Below are 15,477 nucleotides of genomic sequence, written 5' to 3'. Positions count from 1 at the left end.
CAAGCAACGATGAACAACACAATAAATGAAATTAAAAGTACTCTAGATGGGATCAATAGCAGAATAACTGAGGCAGAAGAACGGATAAGTGACCTGGAAGATAAAATAGTGGAAATAACTACTGCAGAGCAGAATAAAGAAAAAAGAATGAAAAGAACTGAGGACAGTCTCAGAGACCTCTGGGACAACATTAAACGCACCAACATTCGAATTATAGGGGTTCCAGAAGAAGAAGAGAAAAAGAAAGGGACTGAGAAAATATTTTAAGAGATTATAGTTGAAAACTTCCCTAATATGGGAAAGGAAATAGTTAATCAAGTCCAGGAAGCACAGAGAGTCCCATACAGGATAAATCCAAGGAGAAATACGCCAAGACACATATTAATCAAATTGTCAAAAATTAAATACAAAGAAAACATATTAAAAGCAGCAAGGGAAAAACAACAAATAACACACAAGGGAATCCCCATAAGGTTAACAGCTGATCTTTCAGCAGAAACTCTGCAAGCCAGAAGGGAGTGGCAGGACATATTGAAAGTGTTGAAGGAGAAAAACCTGCAACCAAGATTACTCTACCCAGCAAGGATCTCATTCAGATTTGATGGAGAAATTAAAACCTTTACAGACAAGCAAAAGCTGAGAGAGTTCAGCACCACCAAACCAGCTCTACAACAACTGCTAAAGGAACTTCTCTAGGCAAGAAACACAAAAGAAGGAAAAGACCTACAATAACGAACCCCAAACAATTAAGAAAATGGGAATGGGAACACACATATCGATAATTACCTTAAATGTAAATGGACTAAATGCTCCCACCAAAAGACACAGATTGGCTGAATGGATACAAAAACAAGACCCATATATTTGCTGTCTACAAGAGACCCACTTCAGACCTAGAGACACATACAGACTGAAAGTAAGGGGATGGAAAAAGGTATTTCATGCAAATGGAAACCAAAAGAAAGCTGGAGTAGCAATTCTCATATAAGTTATATATATATATATATAAAAAAAAAAAATAAAAAAAAAAATAAAGTGGTTATTGAATGCATGTTCTTATTGCCATTTTGTATATTGTTTTGGGGTTGTTTTTGTAGGTCTTTTTTGTTCCTTTCTTCTTCTTTTGTTCCCTTGTGATTTTTTTGTTTTTTTTTTTTTTTTTTTTGCAGTATGCGGTCCTCTCACTGTTGTGGCCTCTCCCATTGCGGAGCACAGGCTCCGGACGCACAGCCTCAGCGGCCATGGCTCATGGGCCCAGCCGCTCCGCGGCATGCGGGATCCTCCCGGACCGGGGCACGAACCCGTGTCCCCTGCATCGACAGGCGGACTCCCAACCACTGCGCCACCGGGGAAGCCCTGTTCTCTTGTGATTTGATGACTATCTTTGTTGTTATGTTTGGATTCATTTTTCTTTTTTGTGTGTGAATCTAGTATAGCTTCTTGGATTGTGTAAATCGCTCCTTCTCTTCCATCTCCTTATATTTCCGTGTATTTTTACAATAAAGGTGAAGCAAAGGCAAATTCACTCAAGAGATTGGAGTCTGATCTGACCAAGAACACAGTCAGTAATGAGGTCAATACCCATATAGTTTCATCAACTTGATGCAATCTAAGTGATGCCTTGTCTGCCTAGGACTGCAAATGTACCCATGGATGTATGGAATGAAAATGTTTCAACTTACATATTGACATTTTCTCCATGAAGGCTCCCTTGAGTTCCCCAAGCAGAATCTCCCATTGCAGTCCCTATTTTATTTCATTTTGTTGTTTATTTTCTGCTATCCTCCACTAGAAAGTAAGCTTTATGAGAGCAAAGACCCATCCTCCAACCACTTTCCTCTTCATTTTATCCCCAATATAAGGTAAATATTTTTACGTGGCTAATAAAGCACCAGGCACAGGGCTGTGCTGGAACCATCCACACTAGTTGGCAAAAGTGAACTGTTAAATTTTCAGGAGTATTTCTAAGTCAGTTGTTCTACCTAGTGACTATAAAAATTAAATTATTTAAACTTACAATTAAATAAATTATGTTGATAAGAATGGTATTAAATATTCAAAACTCATCACTTAATAATTTTTTTTTTTTTTTTTTTTTTGCGGTACATGGGCCTCTCACTGTTGTGGCCCCTCCCGTCGCGGAGCACAGGCTCCGGACGCGCAGGCTCAGCGGTCATGGCTCACGGACCCAGCCGCTCCACGGCATGTGGAATCTTCCCGGACCGGGGCACGAACCCGTGTCCCCTGCATCGGCAAGCGGACTCTCAATCACTGCGCCACCAGGGAAGCCCCATCACTTAGTAATTTGACTACACTTTACTATTATCTATGTTCTTGAGGTCATTTACGTCTATTGTACCTATATATGTCATTCTGCATCTCTCGCCAACTGCATATTTAGTGACCTCTGTGGCTTGAAGTGGGCTGGTGCGAGAATTTTTGCCACAGAAATCAGCAAATACTACAAATAAGCTTTTCTGGTGTCTTCACAGAGAACTGGCTGTTAACATTTACCAGCATGCCACTGACCAGGCTTATCACTGGCATTTAACAAACAGTCTCTGAATGAATGCATTCGAGTGTTTTATTCATGGTCACGTTAGTTCTTACAGAGTGTGTTCCTCTAGCCCAGCACAGAGTTCCTCTTTCTCAGGTTCACTCCCAGCCTTTCTTTTTGGGATGTCGCTTACACATTTGTTGCTCTTGGGATGTCTGTCTTTTGCATTAGATTGACTTCACCTACTTAAGAGCTAGAGTGGTCTTCAGGCTTTTCAATGCTGGGTGATGGGTTTGAGCTGACGAACTCCGACGTCTCTTCAGCTTTAACTCTCTGTGCCATGATACGCGGAAAGAGGGCAGAGTGTCCTTACTCTTGTCAGGGGCCTAAAAACATTGGCTGATCGGTTCATTCGTTCAATACATATACATCAAGCATCTACTATATGCCACACACCCTTCGAGGCACTGGCAATGCAGAGGTGGAAAAAAAGACAAAAATTGCTGCCACATGGAGCTTACATTCTAGTATGTATTACTACTAAGTAACATTAATTTTAGTGTTGTCTACGTGCCAGGCATGACCTATGGCTAACACACTTAATCCTCACACCCTCCCATTTAACAGATGAGAAAACTAAGGCAGTCTGAAGTGAAGTAGCTTGACCAATGTCTCGGAGCTGTAAAAGTGTTGACATTTCAACCTCAGCAGTGCAGCTGGAGAGACAACCAGCTCTTCATCACCATACCCGGCACCTTGTCAAGGTGACGCTGTTTTTCTATGTGCAAGTTGCTTATAAGATAATTGTTTATAGGTGAGCTGTATTGTGCTATTCTGTAACCAAGAGTGGTTCCAATGATAACAGTTAACCACTATGTAACTTACAAGAGAAGCATCACAGAATTGGTGAAACCCTAAGGGAAGTGTAGAAAATGCTATTAAAGAGATGGTAGGCAGGCCAACTTTTATGTACATATTTCATTTAAGGGCACACTGGCCCTTTAAAGCAGACATTTTTATTTTCCACTTACAGACTGGGAATCTGCTAATGGAGGTTAGGGAATTACCCAGTTAAGAAAGCAGCAGAGCTGGCATTCAAGCTTGGTCTGTTTGCCTCTAAAGCCAAAGTCTCCCTCCTCTACCCTGCCCCCTAACACAATGTGCAATGGTTGGTAACCATGATGTTATTCTCATAATGACTGCTGTGTTGCCTATAAGGAAACTATTTTACTCATCTTCAATTTAGCTAATATTACTCACGATTTGGAATATCATTAAGAATGATGTTTCTACATTCAAGACAATGCCAATGGAATAAATAGGCATGAGACAGGATGAAGTTGACCTCTGTAGTTCAGAGAATCTTCTGGCTCCTCTGAACAGCTGGCCAAGGAGCAACATTTTGGTAGTAAAATACGACCATGACCAGTGTTTTTGGCCACAGGAAATAGACTAGGTGGAAGCTGATGAAGCAAAACTCAGGGAGAGGAGAGAAGCATATAAAATCACTGATTAGTTTCCTTTCTTTTTCCATAAGAAACACATATTTTGATGCGTTCGCTTAACACTACTTTAAGCCAATCTCAATTAGGTTAGAAGACTGTTCAGATATTATTTTTTTAATATATTTTTATACAGCAGGTTCTTATTAGTCATCAATTTTATACACATCAGTGAACACATGGCAATTCCAATCATCCAATTCATCACACCACCACCACCACCCCCTCGCGGCTTTCCCCCCTTGGTGTCCATACGTTTGTTCTCTACATCTGTGTCTCAATTTCTGCCCTGCAAACCAGTTCATTTGTACCATTTTTCTAGGTTCCACATATATGCGTTAATACACGATATTTGTTTTTCTCTTTCTGACTTACACTTACTTCACTCTGTATGACAGTCTCTAGATCCATCCACATATCAACAAATGACCCAATTTCATTCCTTTTTAAGGCTGAGTAATACTCCATCGGATATATGTACCACATCTTCTTTATCCATTCATCTGTCAATGGGCATTTAGGTTGCTTCCATGACCTGGTTATTGTAAATAGTGCTGCAATGAATATTGGGGTGCATGTGTATTTTTGAATTGTGGTTTTCTCTGGGTATATGCCCAGTAGTGGGATTGCTAAATCATATGGTAATTCTATTTTTAGTTTTTTAAGGAACCTCCATACTGTTCTCCATAGTGGCTGTATCAGTTTACATTCCCACCAACAGTGCAAGAGGGTTCCCTTTTCTCCACACCCTCTCCAGCATTTGTTGTTTGTAGATTTTCTGATGAAGCCCATTCTAACTGGTGTGAGGTGATACCTCATTGTAGTTTTGATTTGCATTTCTCTAATAATTAGTGATGTTGAGCACCCTTTCATGTGTTTGTTGGCAATCTGTATGTTTTCTTTGGAGAAATGTCTATTAAGGTCTTCTGCCCATTTTTGGATTGGGTTGTTTCCTTTTCTAATATTGAGCTGCATGACCTGTTTATATATTCTGGAGATTAATCCTTTGTCCATTGATTCATTTGCAAATATTTTCTCCCATTCTGAGGGTTGCCTTTTCGTCTTGTTTACGGTTTACTTTACTGTGCAAAAGACTTTAAGTTTCATTAGGTCCCATTTGTTTATTTTTGTTTTTATTTCCATTACTCTAGGAGGTGGATCAAAAAAGATCTTGCTGTGATTTATGTCAAAGAGTGTTCTTCCTATGTTTTCCACTAAGAGTTTTATAGTATCCGGTCTTACATTTAGGTCTTTAATACATTTTGAGTTTATTTTTGTGTATGGTGTTACAGAGTGGTCTAATTTCATTCTTTTACATGTAGCTCTCCAGTTTTCCCAGCACCACTTATTGAAGAGACTGTCTTTTCTCCATTGTATATCCTTGCCCCCTTTGTCATAGATTAGTTGAACATAGGTGCTTGGGTTTCCCTCTGGGCTTTCTATCTTGTTCTATTGATCTATGTTTCTGTTTCTGTGCCAGTACCATATTGTCTTGATTACTGTAGCTTTGTAGTATAGTCTGAAGTCAGGGAGTCTGATTTCTCCAGCTTCATTTTTTTCCCTCAAGACTGCTTTGGCTATTTGGGGTCTTTAGTGTCTCCATACAAATTTTAAGATTTTTTGTTCTGGTTCCATAAAAAATGCCATTGGTAATTTGATAGGGATTGCATTGAATCAGTAGATTGCTTTGGGAAGTATAGTCATTTTCACAATATTGATTCTTCCAGTCCAAGAACATGGTATATCTCTCCATCTGTTGGTATCACTTTTAATTTCCTTCATCAGTGCCTTATAGTTTTCTACATACAGGACTTTTGTCTCCTTAGGTAGGTATATTCCTAGGTATTTTATTCTTTTTGTTGCAGTGGTAAATGGGAGTGTTTTCTTAATTTCACTTTCAGGTTTTTCATCATTAGTGTATAGGAATGCAAGAGATTTCTGTGCATTAATTTTGTATCCTGAAACTTTACCAAATTCATTGATTAGCTCTCATAGTTTTCTGGTGGCATCTTTAGGATTCTGTATGTATAGAATCATGTCATCTGTAAACAGTGACAGTTTTACTTCTTTTCCAATTTGTATTCCTTTTATTTCTTTTTCTTCTCTGTTTGCCGAGGCTAGGACTTCCAAAACTATGTTGAATAACAATGGTGAGAGTGGACATCCTTGTCTTGTTCCTGATCTTAGAGGAAATGCTTTCAGTTTTTCACCATTGAGAATGATGTTTGCTGTGGGTTTGTTGTATATGGCATTTATTACGTTGAGGTAGGTTCCCTCTATGCCCACTTTCTGGAGACTGTTTATCATAAATCGGTGTTGAATTTTGTCAAAAGCTTTTTCTGCATCTATTGAGATGATCATATGGTTTTTATTCTTCAATTTGTTAATATGGTGTATCACATTGATTGATTTGCGTATATTGAAGAATCCTTGCATCCCCTGGGATAAATCCCATCTGATCATGGTGTATGATCCTTTTAATGTGTTGTTGGATTCTGTTTGCTAGTATTTTGTTGAGGATTTTTGCATCTATATTCATCAGTGATATTGGTCTGTAATTTTCCGTTTCATAGTATCTTTGTCTGGTTTTGGTATCAGGGTGATGGTGGCCTCAGAGAATGAGTTTGGGAGTGTTCCTTCCTCTACAATTTTTTGGAAGAGTTTGAGAAGGATGGGCGTTAGCTCGTCTCTAAATGTTTAATTGAATTCACCTGTGAAGCCATCTGGTCCTGGATTTTTGTTTGTTGGAAGATTTTTAATCACACTTTCAATTTCATTACTTGTGATTGTTCTGTTCATATTTTCTATTTCTTCCTGGTTCAGTCTTGGAAGGTTATACCTTTCTAAGAATTTGTCCATTTCTTTCAGGTTGTCCATTTTATTGGCATGGAGTTGCTTGTAGTAGTCTCTTAGGATGCTTTGTATTTCTGCGGTGTCTGTTGTAACTTCTCCTTTTTCATTTCTAATTTTATGGATTTGAGTCCTCTCCCTCTTTTCCTTGATGAGTCTGGCTAATGGTTTATCAATTTTGTTTGTCTTCTCAAGGAACCAGCTTTTAGTTTTATTGATCTTTGCTATTGTTTTCTTTGTTTCTATTTCATTTATTTCTGCTCTGATCTTTATGATTTCTTTCCTTCTGCTAACTTTGGGTTTTGTTTGTTCTTCTTTCTCTAGTTCCTTTAGGTGTAAGGTTAGATTGTTTATTTGAGATTTTTCTTGTTTCTTGAGGTAGGCTTGTATAGCTATAAACTTCTCTCTTAGAACTGCTTTTGCTGCATTCCATAGGTTTTGGATTGTTGTGTTTTCATTGTCATTTGTCTCTAGGTATTTTTTGATTTCCTCTTTGATTTTTTCGGTGATCTCTTGGTTATTTAGTAACGTAGTTTTTAGCCTCCATGTGTTTGTGCTTTCTACGTTTTTTTCCAATGTAATTCATTTCTAATCTCATAGCATTGTGGTCAGAAAAGATGCCTGATGTGATTTCTATTTTCTTAAATTTACTGAGGCTTGATTTGTGACTCATGATGTGATGTTTCCTGGAGAATGTTCCATGTGCACTTGAGAAGAAAGTGTAATCTGCTGTTTTTGGATGGAATGTCCTATAAATATCAATTAAATCTATCTGGTCTATTGTGTCATTTAAAGCTTCTGTTTCCTTATTTATTTTCATTTTGGATGATCTGTCCATTGGTGTAAGTGAGGTGTTAAAGTCCCCCACTATCATTGTGTTACTGTCGACTTCCTCTTTTACAGCTGTTAGCAGTTGCCTCATGTATTGAGGTGCTCCTATGTTGGGTCCATATATATTTATAATTGTTATATCTTCTTCTTGGATTGATCCCTTAATCATTATGTAGTGTCCTTCCTTGTCTCTTGTACCATTCTTTATTTTAAAGTCTATTTTATCTCATATGAGTATTGCTACTCCACCTTTCTTTTGATTTCCATTTGCATGGAATATCTTTTTCCATCCCTTCACTTTCAGTCTGTATGTGTCCCTAGGTCTGAAGTGGGTCTCTTGTAGACAGCGTATACATGGGTCTTGTTTTTGTATCCATTCAGCAAGCCTGTGTCTTTTGGCTGGAGCATTTAATCCATTCACGTTTAAGGTAATTATCTATATGTATGTTCCTATGACCATTTTCTGAATTGTTTTGGGTTGTTTTTGTAGGTCTTTTTCTTCTCTTGTGTGTCCCACTTAGAGAAGTTCCTTTAGCATTTGTTGTAGAGCTGGTTTGGTGGTGCTGAATTCTCTTAGCTTTTGCTTGTCTGTAAAGCTTTGATTTCTCCATCAAATCTGAATGAGATCCTTGCTGGGTAGAGTAATCTTGGTTGTAGGTTCTTCGCTTTCATCACTTTAAATATATCATGCCACTCCCTTCTGGCTTGTAGCATTTCTGCTGGGAAGTCAGCTGTTAACCTTATGGGAGTTCCCTTGTATGTTATTTGTCTTTTTTCCCTTGTTGCTTTCAGTAATTTTTCTTTTTCTTTAATTTTTGCCAATTTGATTACTATGTGTCTCGGTGTGTTTCTCCTTAGGTTTATCCTGTATGGGACTCGCTGTGCTTCCTGGACTTGGGTGGCTATTTCCTTTTCCATGTCAGGGAAGTTTTCGACTATAATCTCTTCAAATATTTTCTTGGGTCCTTTCTCTCTCTCTTCTCCTTCTGGGACCCCTGTAACGTGAATGTTGTGGCATTTAATGTTGTCCCAGAGGTCTCTTAGGCTGTCTTCATTTCTTTTCATTTTTCTTTTTTCTGTTCTGCAGCAGTGAATTCCACCATTTTGTCTTCCAGGTCACTTATCCGTTCTTCTGCCTCAGTTATTCTGCTATTGATTCCTTCTAGTGTATTTTTCATTTCAGTTATTGTATTGTTCATCTATGTTTGTTTGTTCTTTAATTCTTCTAGGTCTTTGTTAAACATTTCTTGCATCTTCTCGATCTTTGCCTCCATTGTTTTTCCAAGGTCCTGGATCATCTTCACTATCATTATTCTGAATTCTTTTTCTGGAAGGTTGCCTATCTCCACTTCATTTAGTTGTTTTTGTGGGGTTTTATCTTGTCCCTTCATCTGGTACATAGCCTTCTGCTTTTTCATCTTGTCTATCTTTCTGTGAATGTGGTTTTTGTTCCACAGGCTGCAGGATTGTAGTTCTTCTTGCTTCTGCTGCCTGCCTTCTGGTGGATGAGGCTATCTGTTCAGATATTATTTGATAACTTTATATTTTGATCGATCACTAAACCCTGTTCTACACCAAATTTAAAAGTGTTCTTTCTTCAGAGGAAGATTGAGTTGAGTTAAATGAGGCAATTTAGTCTATTGGAATGACACCTCTCATTTTGGAACTTCTCCTTGTGTGGTGATGAGAAGATGTGATCAGGAAACGGGAGGTGGCCAAGTGACTAGAAGTCTAGCCTCTAGGACAGCCTGCCAAGGTTCAAACTTGGGCAAGTTTCTGAAACTCTCTCTGCCCAGTTTCCTTATCTGTAAGAAAAAGGCAACACCAGTCCCCCTTGTGTGGTTGTTTTGTGGGATGAAATAAGATAATGTATGTAGAGCCCTGGAAACACTGTCTGGCACATAATAAGTTCCCAATACAATTTAAAACTTATTACTCTTACTCTGGACTTCTGACCACATGTGTGTTGTGTAGCCTCTGATCCCTGAACCTGCAATTCTTCTCTTATTTGGCGGTAATTATATCCATCCTCTTCACTTACCCTAAAAAATTGAATGAGATGAGCTATGGAACAGAACACTAAAAAGAGCAGTTATTAACATCTGTTACATCTGAAAAGCTTTCCAAAAAAATTTTTTTAATGCCATACAACAGGAGGTGCTAATGTGATACTTAGAAAATTACATCCTAGCTTACTGATTTGTGGGTGGCGCTCCTTTCTCTTTCTAAGACTTGGGCTCTAGCCAGCATTTTCTAGTGGGAAAACTGAGGTTTAATTTGACAGCTATTGATGTGCTACACTTCCATTTCAGTTGGAACAAAGAGTAGCTAAGAGACAGTATTTTCCAATTGTCCCTGCAAATAACTGCTACTTAAAAATCTCCAGATCAAAGTTGTGGATTTCAGCATAACTGTCCAAGATTTGCACAGGAGGTGATTTAAGTTTATCTAGGGTTGTTTGTTTCTGCAAATAGTCAATAATGTAGTATAATCCATGACACCTATTAGTGTAAGGGGCAGGAAAACTAGAGCATGCTTTGTTTCTGGCCTGTGGGATGTTAGTGAAATCACCTCTATCCCGCACTTCAAGGTACCTTGGATGGTGTTCTCCTCTACTTGTACAATACCCACTCCGCAGTCCCCATATAATATGTTCCTCTTAACATTCCTTTTTGAGAAGACAGAAAGCAGAAAGTTTTGTGATTTGTTCTGGTTGGAAGACAAGACCATCTCTAGAAGAGTAACTTGCTATTTCAAGTTTCCTCGACTGTTACTATAACTTTAAACAACAACATTTTTAAAAAACAAAATGTCCTAGTGTTCCCTTGGGGAGTTGTCAGAGCCCACCAATCTGCTAAGTACTAGCTCCTTGTTCGTTCTTCGCTTCCCATATCATTTTCTTCCCAATTTTTTTCAGGTACTATATTCAAACCTTCAACGTGAGTTCACTCACTGACATTATTTTCTCTAATCTAACATAAGCACATCATTCCCCCCACTCTCTCCTCTAAGACAGACACGAGAGGTGTGGCTCTAAAGTAATGATTATTCCAGGTCCACAGAGGAAAATTAGCCTCCTTAGGATGTAATCCTCTTTCTCTCTCTGTCTGTCTCTTCTCTCTGTTTCCGTATCAAGTCAAACTTAGCTTAATAAGCTACATATTAATTATATTTGGCTTTCTCTGTAAGTACATTTTACCAATAAAAGGCAAAAACTCGCCACCGCTGAAAAACGACTTTCAAATCTACTTTAAGCATAACTACCCAAGGTTGTATTTCTCAGGGATCAACACTCATCAAATACATATGATTTACTGTTACTTTAAAAAATCAGACTCTTTACAGACTTGGCTTTTCTTCATCCTGAATGCCACCAGGGAGTGAAAACAATGCCAGAGACAAATATTCCAGCTTAAACCCAAGTGTATCACCAGTATCATGTGTAATATACATTCAATCTTCAAAGAAAAAAATAACACTCTACTAGACACGTGTGGGGATTTTACAAAATACAAAATTATTTTTATTAAAGAAACCAACTTGTAAAGGAGAAACTCAACAAAGAAATGTTGGTTAACACCTAGTTATTTCAGTTGCTTCAATAGTGGAATTATGTGTAAAGCCTCTCAAAGGTCAAGATAAGCTTAAGTTACTTCCATGTTTTAAAGATCTGTGTGTGTGTGTGTGTGTGTGTGTGTGTGTGTGTACACATACATAATACTTCGATTCATGGTGCATTTGAGGTGGTGTTGTCTGTTAAAAGTTTAAAGCTGTACAATAAGCATCTTTTTTTCATTATTGTCAGTATATTGCTGGGACTGGATGCATACTCTCTTTTCTTTAAGCACTGAGAGATCTCTGAAAATGTGACATGAGAGTGTCCAACTGCTGTCCTAGCTCCTTAACCTTCCACTGGACTCCTGGCCTATGATAGGCCCTGATCATATCAGCAAGTTGATTTTACAAATAAAAGGGTGACACCAACTAAGAGAGTGTAGCAAGATGCTTCATCGAACATGCATTAATGGCATTCTCCTCGCATGTAAGGGAGCCTCTGGCCTCAAGGAATTTATAGTCCACAGGGAGAGAGAAAATAGGATCCACAGAACAATGAAGACAGTACATATAAAAAATTAATTATTTTACGGGCAATTAATATTCAAATTAAAAGCAAATATATGAGGGACAAAGTCTCTCAGGTTTCAAAGGAGATTGGCCCATGATGGCTATTCTGGATGTCACTCTCACCTCTTAAACTCATTATGAAAGAAACTTGTTAGAACTACAAACACAGGGCATTTAAATACATAGAAAACTCATCCTTAGACATTCCAGTGTTTGTTGTATTTCTGAAAGGATTAAATTGACCAAGGAAAAGGAAAATATCTTTGGCATACCAAGAAGGCAAATTTCATAATATGTCTACAAATCATACAGTAGAGCTTAAACTGCATTTCCTGAGATTTCTGAAATTCTTTAGTCCAACACACTATTGTTTTCACCTTACCCAGCAGTTTGATATTTATATTTAGAAACTTGTTATCAGATCTCAACGATAAGAAGTGTCTAGAAACTACCATCTATTGGAAATATGTACAGTAATGCTTACAAATCTTTGATGAGCATACATCTTAGCCCATAATAAGTATGAGATGCAAATAATAAACATGAGAAGTGCATTCAGTAGAAAGTAAAGCATAGAGTAGGCATATAATTTCTAATGTTGAAGCAGAGTCTTAACTGTAACAAATTAACATAATTAATAAAAATAAATGGTATTTATTTTGTTTTGAAGTAGAAGTAGATGTACATCTAGTAGTAAGGAAGTACTACTTACACCTTTAACTGCCAACTTTTATTTACCCCTTTCAAAGTTTGCTTATGCATTTTTACTAGGGAATTTTGTAATTTGATTCCTCTGATTTTATAGCTCCCTAAAATATTCCAAGGGTACTATCTTTCACACTGTCTAAAACAAATAAATAATTCTTGTGAATTATTTTAATCTAAACTTTGAATATTTTCTATGCCAGTAAATCAGAACACATTTTAATCCAAATTTAACACATACTTTTATAAAGGCCTGGTAGTTTCTACATGTGTTACATTTGGTCTAAAGAAGGAAGACCTATTCTTGAGATTTTGCAGACAATTTCACCTCCATTTGCTATTGGTGAAATAGCTTGCGGTGCTACAGACTAACCGATCAGAAACAAAAACTGTGTGAAGAATCAATCTTTTCTCTTGTAAATATCTAAAACACTAGAGCAAAGAAGGAAATCAAGGATTTTTCTGTCTTCTGTTTTTCCTAGTTATTTGATCAAAATAAGCTAACTTGGATGTAAAGCAAAGCTGTAACTGACAATTTATTGAGGTCATGAGGTCAACATTTTCATATGATTTCTATAGAAATCTTTAGACATAACAGATTAATAACATACATACTTCAATTTCATAGTTTCTATTTCTCCTGGGCAACATTGAAACTCTGAACTACAACCTAGACCACAGAGATAGTTTCCACTTTTCCATGTGAATGTGACCTGAAACACTTATAAACAACACAGCAGTGTTTTGTTGTTGTTGCTTGTTTGCTTGCTGAATCAAACTAGAACCCTTTCCTTACATTTAAAGGGTTAACTGAAGATTAGTATGACCAATTCTGGCTACATTAAGTCCATTCGGCTGGCTAACACACTTCTTTTCCAGATACCAGTCACAGGAATGCTTTTATAAGTTCACCATTTAACTCTCAAAATCAGCTTTTAGAGTTAGTCAATTTCCTTCTACTTCTGTGGGTTCCCAAATACCCCCGACTATGTTAAGGTTCACATCTTCTTAGCTCCTATTCTGTACACTACCAATTCATCCTGCCAATGTAATGTAGTATAGGAAACAGAAATTAAACAGATCAACACAGGGCAAAGACTTGTTTGCAGGGGGCCTAAAGCTACAGAGGCTGATGAAAAAAGAAAACTCTTCCCAGCCACAAAAAGAAAGAGCAATACCTGTAGGACTTTGAGAAACGCAATCTTGATTTGACTCTTGTGGAGGGTCCTGGCACCGTGACTCCCCGAAGATCCCAAACAAAAGCCATGTGTAAAGAAGTTGGCAGGATCGCTGGCAAGTCAGAGTGGATGCAGGGCCCTGGGGCCGGATGGCCCCCGGAGGACCAGGAGGTACTTGTGGCCAAGGGAGGGCATTTCCTCTGTGCGGTGCTCTGTGTTGCCAGGGAGGTGGCGGGTGGCTGAAGCAGGACTGGAAGAGGTGGCTGGGACTTCCTGCTGCGTGACACTCGCCCTTTGCGACAGAGCTTGCTTCACTTCGACTTTATCTCGTTAATAACGTGAGAAACGCTCCCTTGCAAATTTGTTTTTAAATATAGCCCTGATTAAACAGCACAGTCACATGCCACTCCTGGAAAGCACAACATGCACTCTCTCTCACACACACACAAACACACACACACACACTGTGAAAGGCATGATTGAAGTGTGAAGTTTAAGAAAAAAAAGTAAACAGAGGGCCTTTGTTTTAAAAAAAAAAAAAGTAAATACATGCCCATGACTGGGAAATTCAACAGAGATTTACTAACTTTCACACAACTAGCCGGCAAATATCATTTTCCTTATTTCAACTTCTCTTAGAAACAGGGATGTACATAGTTATTAGCAAACCTCACACAAGGATTTAATGGTCTCGATAGACAAGTGCCTCCTTGCAAGTCAGCTTGAGAAGAAAGCAGGCAGATCACTTTCAGCGCTTTGGGCAGCTTTTCCCTCAAGGAGATCCTGTGTCACCTTGGAAAGTGAGTTATAACGCGTGACTTTGACAACAGAGATCAATTTTCTTGTTCATTTTCTATTCCCTAGAAACATTTCTTAACTGTCTGATAAGTCTCTTAAAACAAACTTCTTTCAAATGAAATAAATGATGGAAGCCACATAGAGCCCTTCACTTGTTGTAAGAGTCCAGCACATCTCAGTGAGGCATCTATTTCAAGAGTATGCTTCAGGAGTCAAAGGACCCCAGTGCTGTCATAGGTCCTCACCACCAAGTGCTATTTAATGTTAACAATGTGGCATAATTCCACCAGTCCCCGTCCAAACACTGCCCCGCCTGTGACCTCAACTATAAACCAAGGCAGAGCTCCACTTCTCTGGGATAAGATTAAAGAGGCGTGGAGTGCCCAGCAGTGATTTAACTCCCTCTGGACTGGACAAATATAACCAATAGTTGAGTTTGGTAAGCATCACCACGTCTGCCAAATTTTGAGACCCCCTGTAGCCAAACTATCTCTTCTTATATACCCAAGGGGTCCAAACTATTCCTGTAGTTTCTGTAAGAGCTCAAGTCAGTAAACATGACACTTAGTTTCATGACAGCATCCAGCACACCAGGGGTTCCTGAGAACACTACAGGTTCCGTATCAGCCTCGGGAATGAGTAATAGAAAACATTTTTACGGTTTCACCTCTGTGTTATCTGACAGATGGGCTAAAAGAGGGTGAGTGATAGTTGACTGAACAGCGGCGACCTTGGAGAAGACAGAAGTTCAAAACTAAACACAGTCTCTCCGAATCAACTAGCAATATTTTCATGCTTCACAAACTACACCCTTTTGTATGTGGATCCCCATTTCACAGGAGCAAGATTGGTGGTCACCTTCCTGGTATTCTTTGAAAGGACAGAGAAAATGTCCATACCTACCCCAGCCTGCCCTTCTGGTGTATGAAATTCCACCATTAGCACTTTATTCCCGTATTCTATTTAATTCCCATGTCAGGACGGCTCTTAG

At 38.5% G+C, this 15,477-nt stretch overlaps 1 protein-coding gene across 8 annotated transcripts in view; it reads right to left on the bottom strand.

Annotated features, from left to right (window-relative positions):
• The window catches only part of PDE4D (phosphodiesterase 4D), a 1,454,760-nt gene that overhangs the window by 350,602 nt on the left and 1,088,681 nt on the right, over positions 1–15,477 (bottom strand). The window contains exon 1 of one of the 8 annotated variants that reach the window (XM_004275179.4): positions 13,689–14,486. The exons of the other annotated variants lie outside the window; for them this stretch is intronic. Within the exon in view, the coding sequence (XP_004275227.1) occupies positions 13,689–13,777 (89 nt within the window). The 5' untranslated portion in view covers positions 13,778–14,486. Of the gene's footprint in view, positions 1–13,688; positions 14,487–15,477 lie in introns of those variants that run through there. 8 annotated transcript variants of the gene reach the window in all.

Source organism: Orcinus orca, chromosome 3 (genome assembly GCF_937001465.1).
Source record: "Orcinus orca chromosome 3, mOrcOrc1.1, whole genome shotgun sequence".
Classification (NCBI taxonomy): domain Eukaryota; kingdom Metazoa; phylum Chordata; class Mammalia; order Artiodactyla; family Delphinidae; genus Orcinus; species Orcinus orca.
Note: the sequence above shows the minus strand (reverse complement) of the source record. Positions and strands in the feature narration are given on the sequence as shown.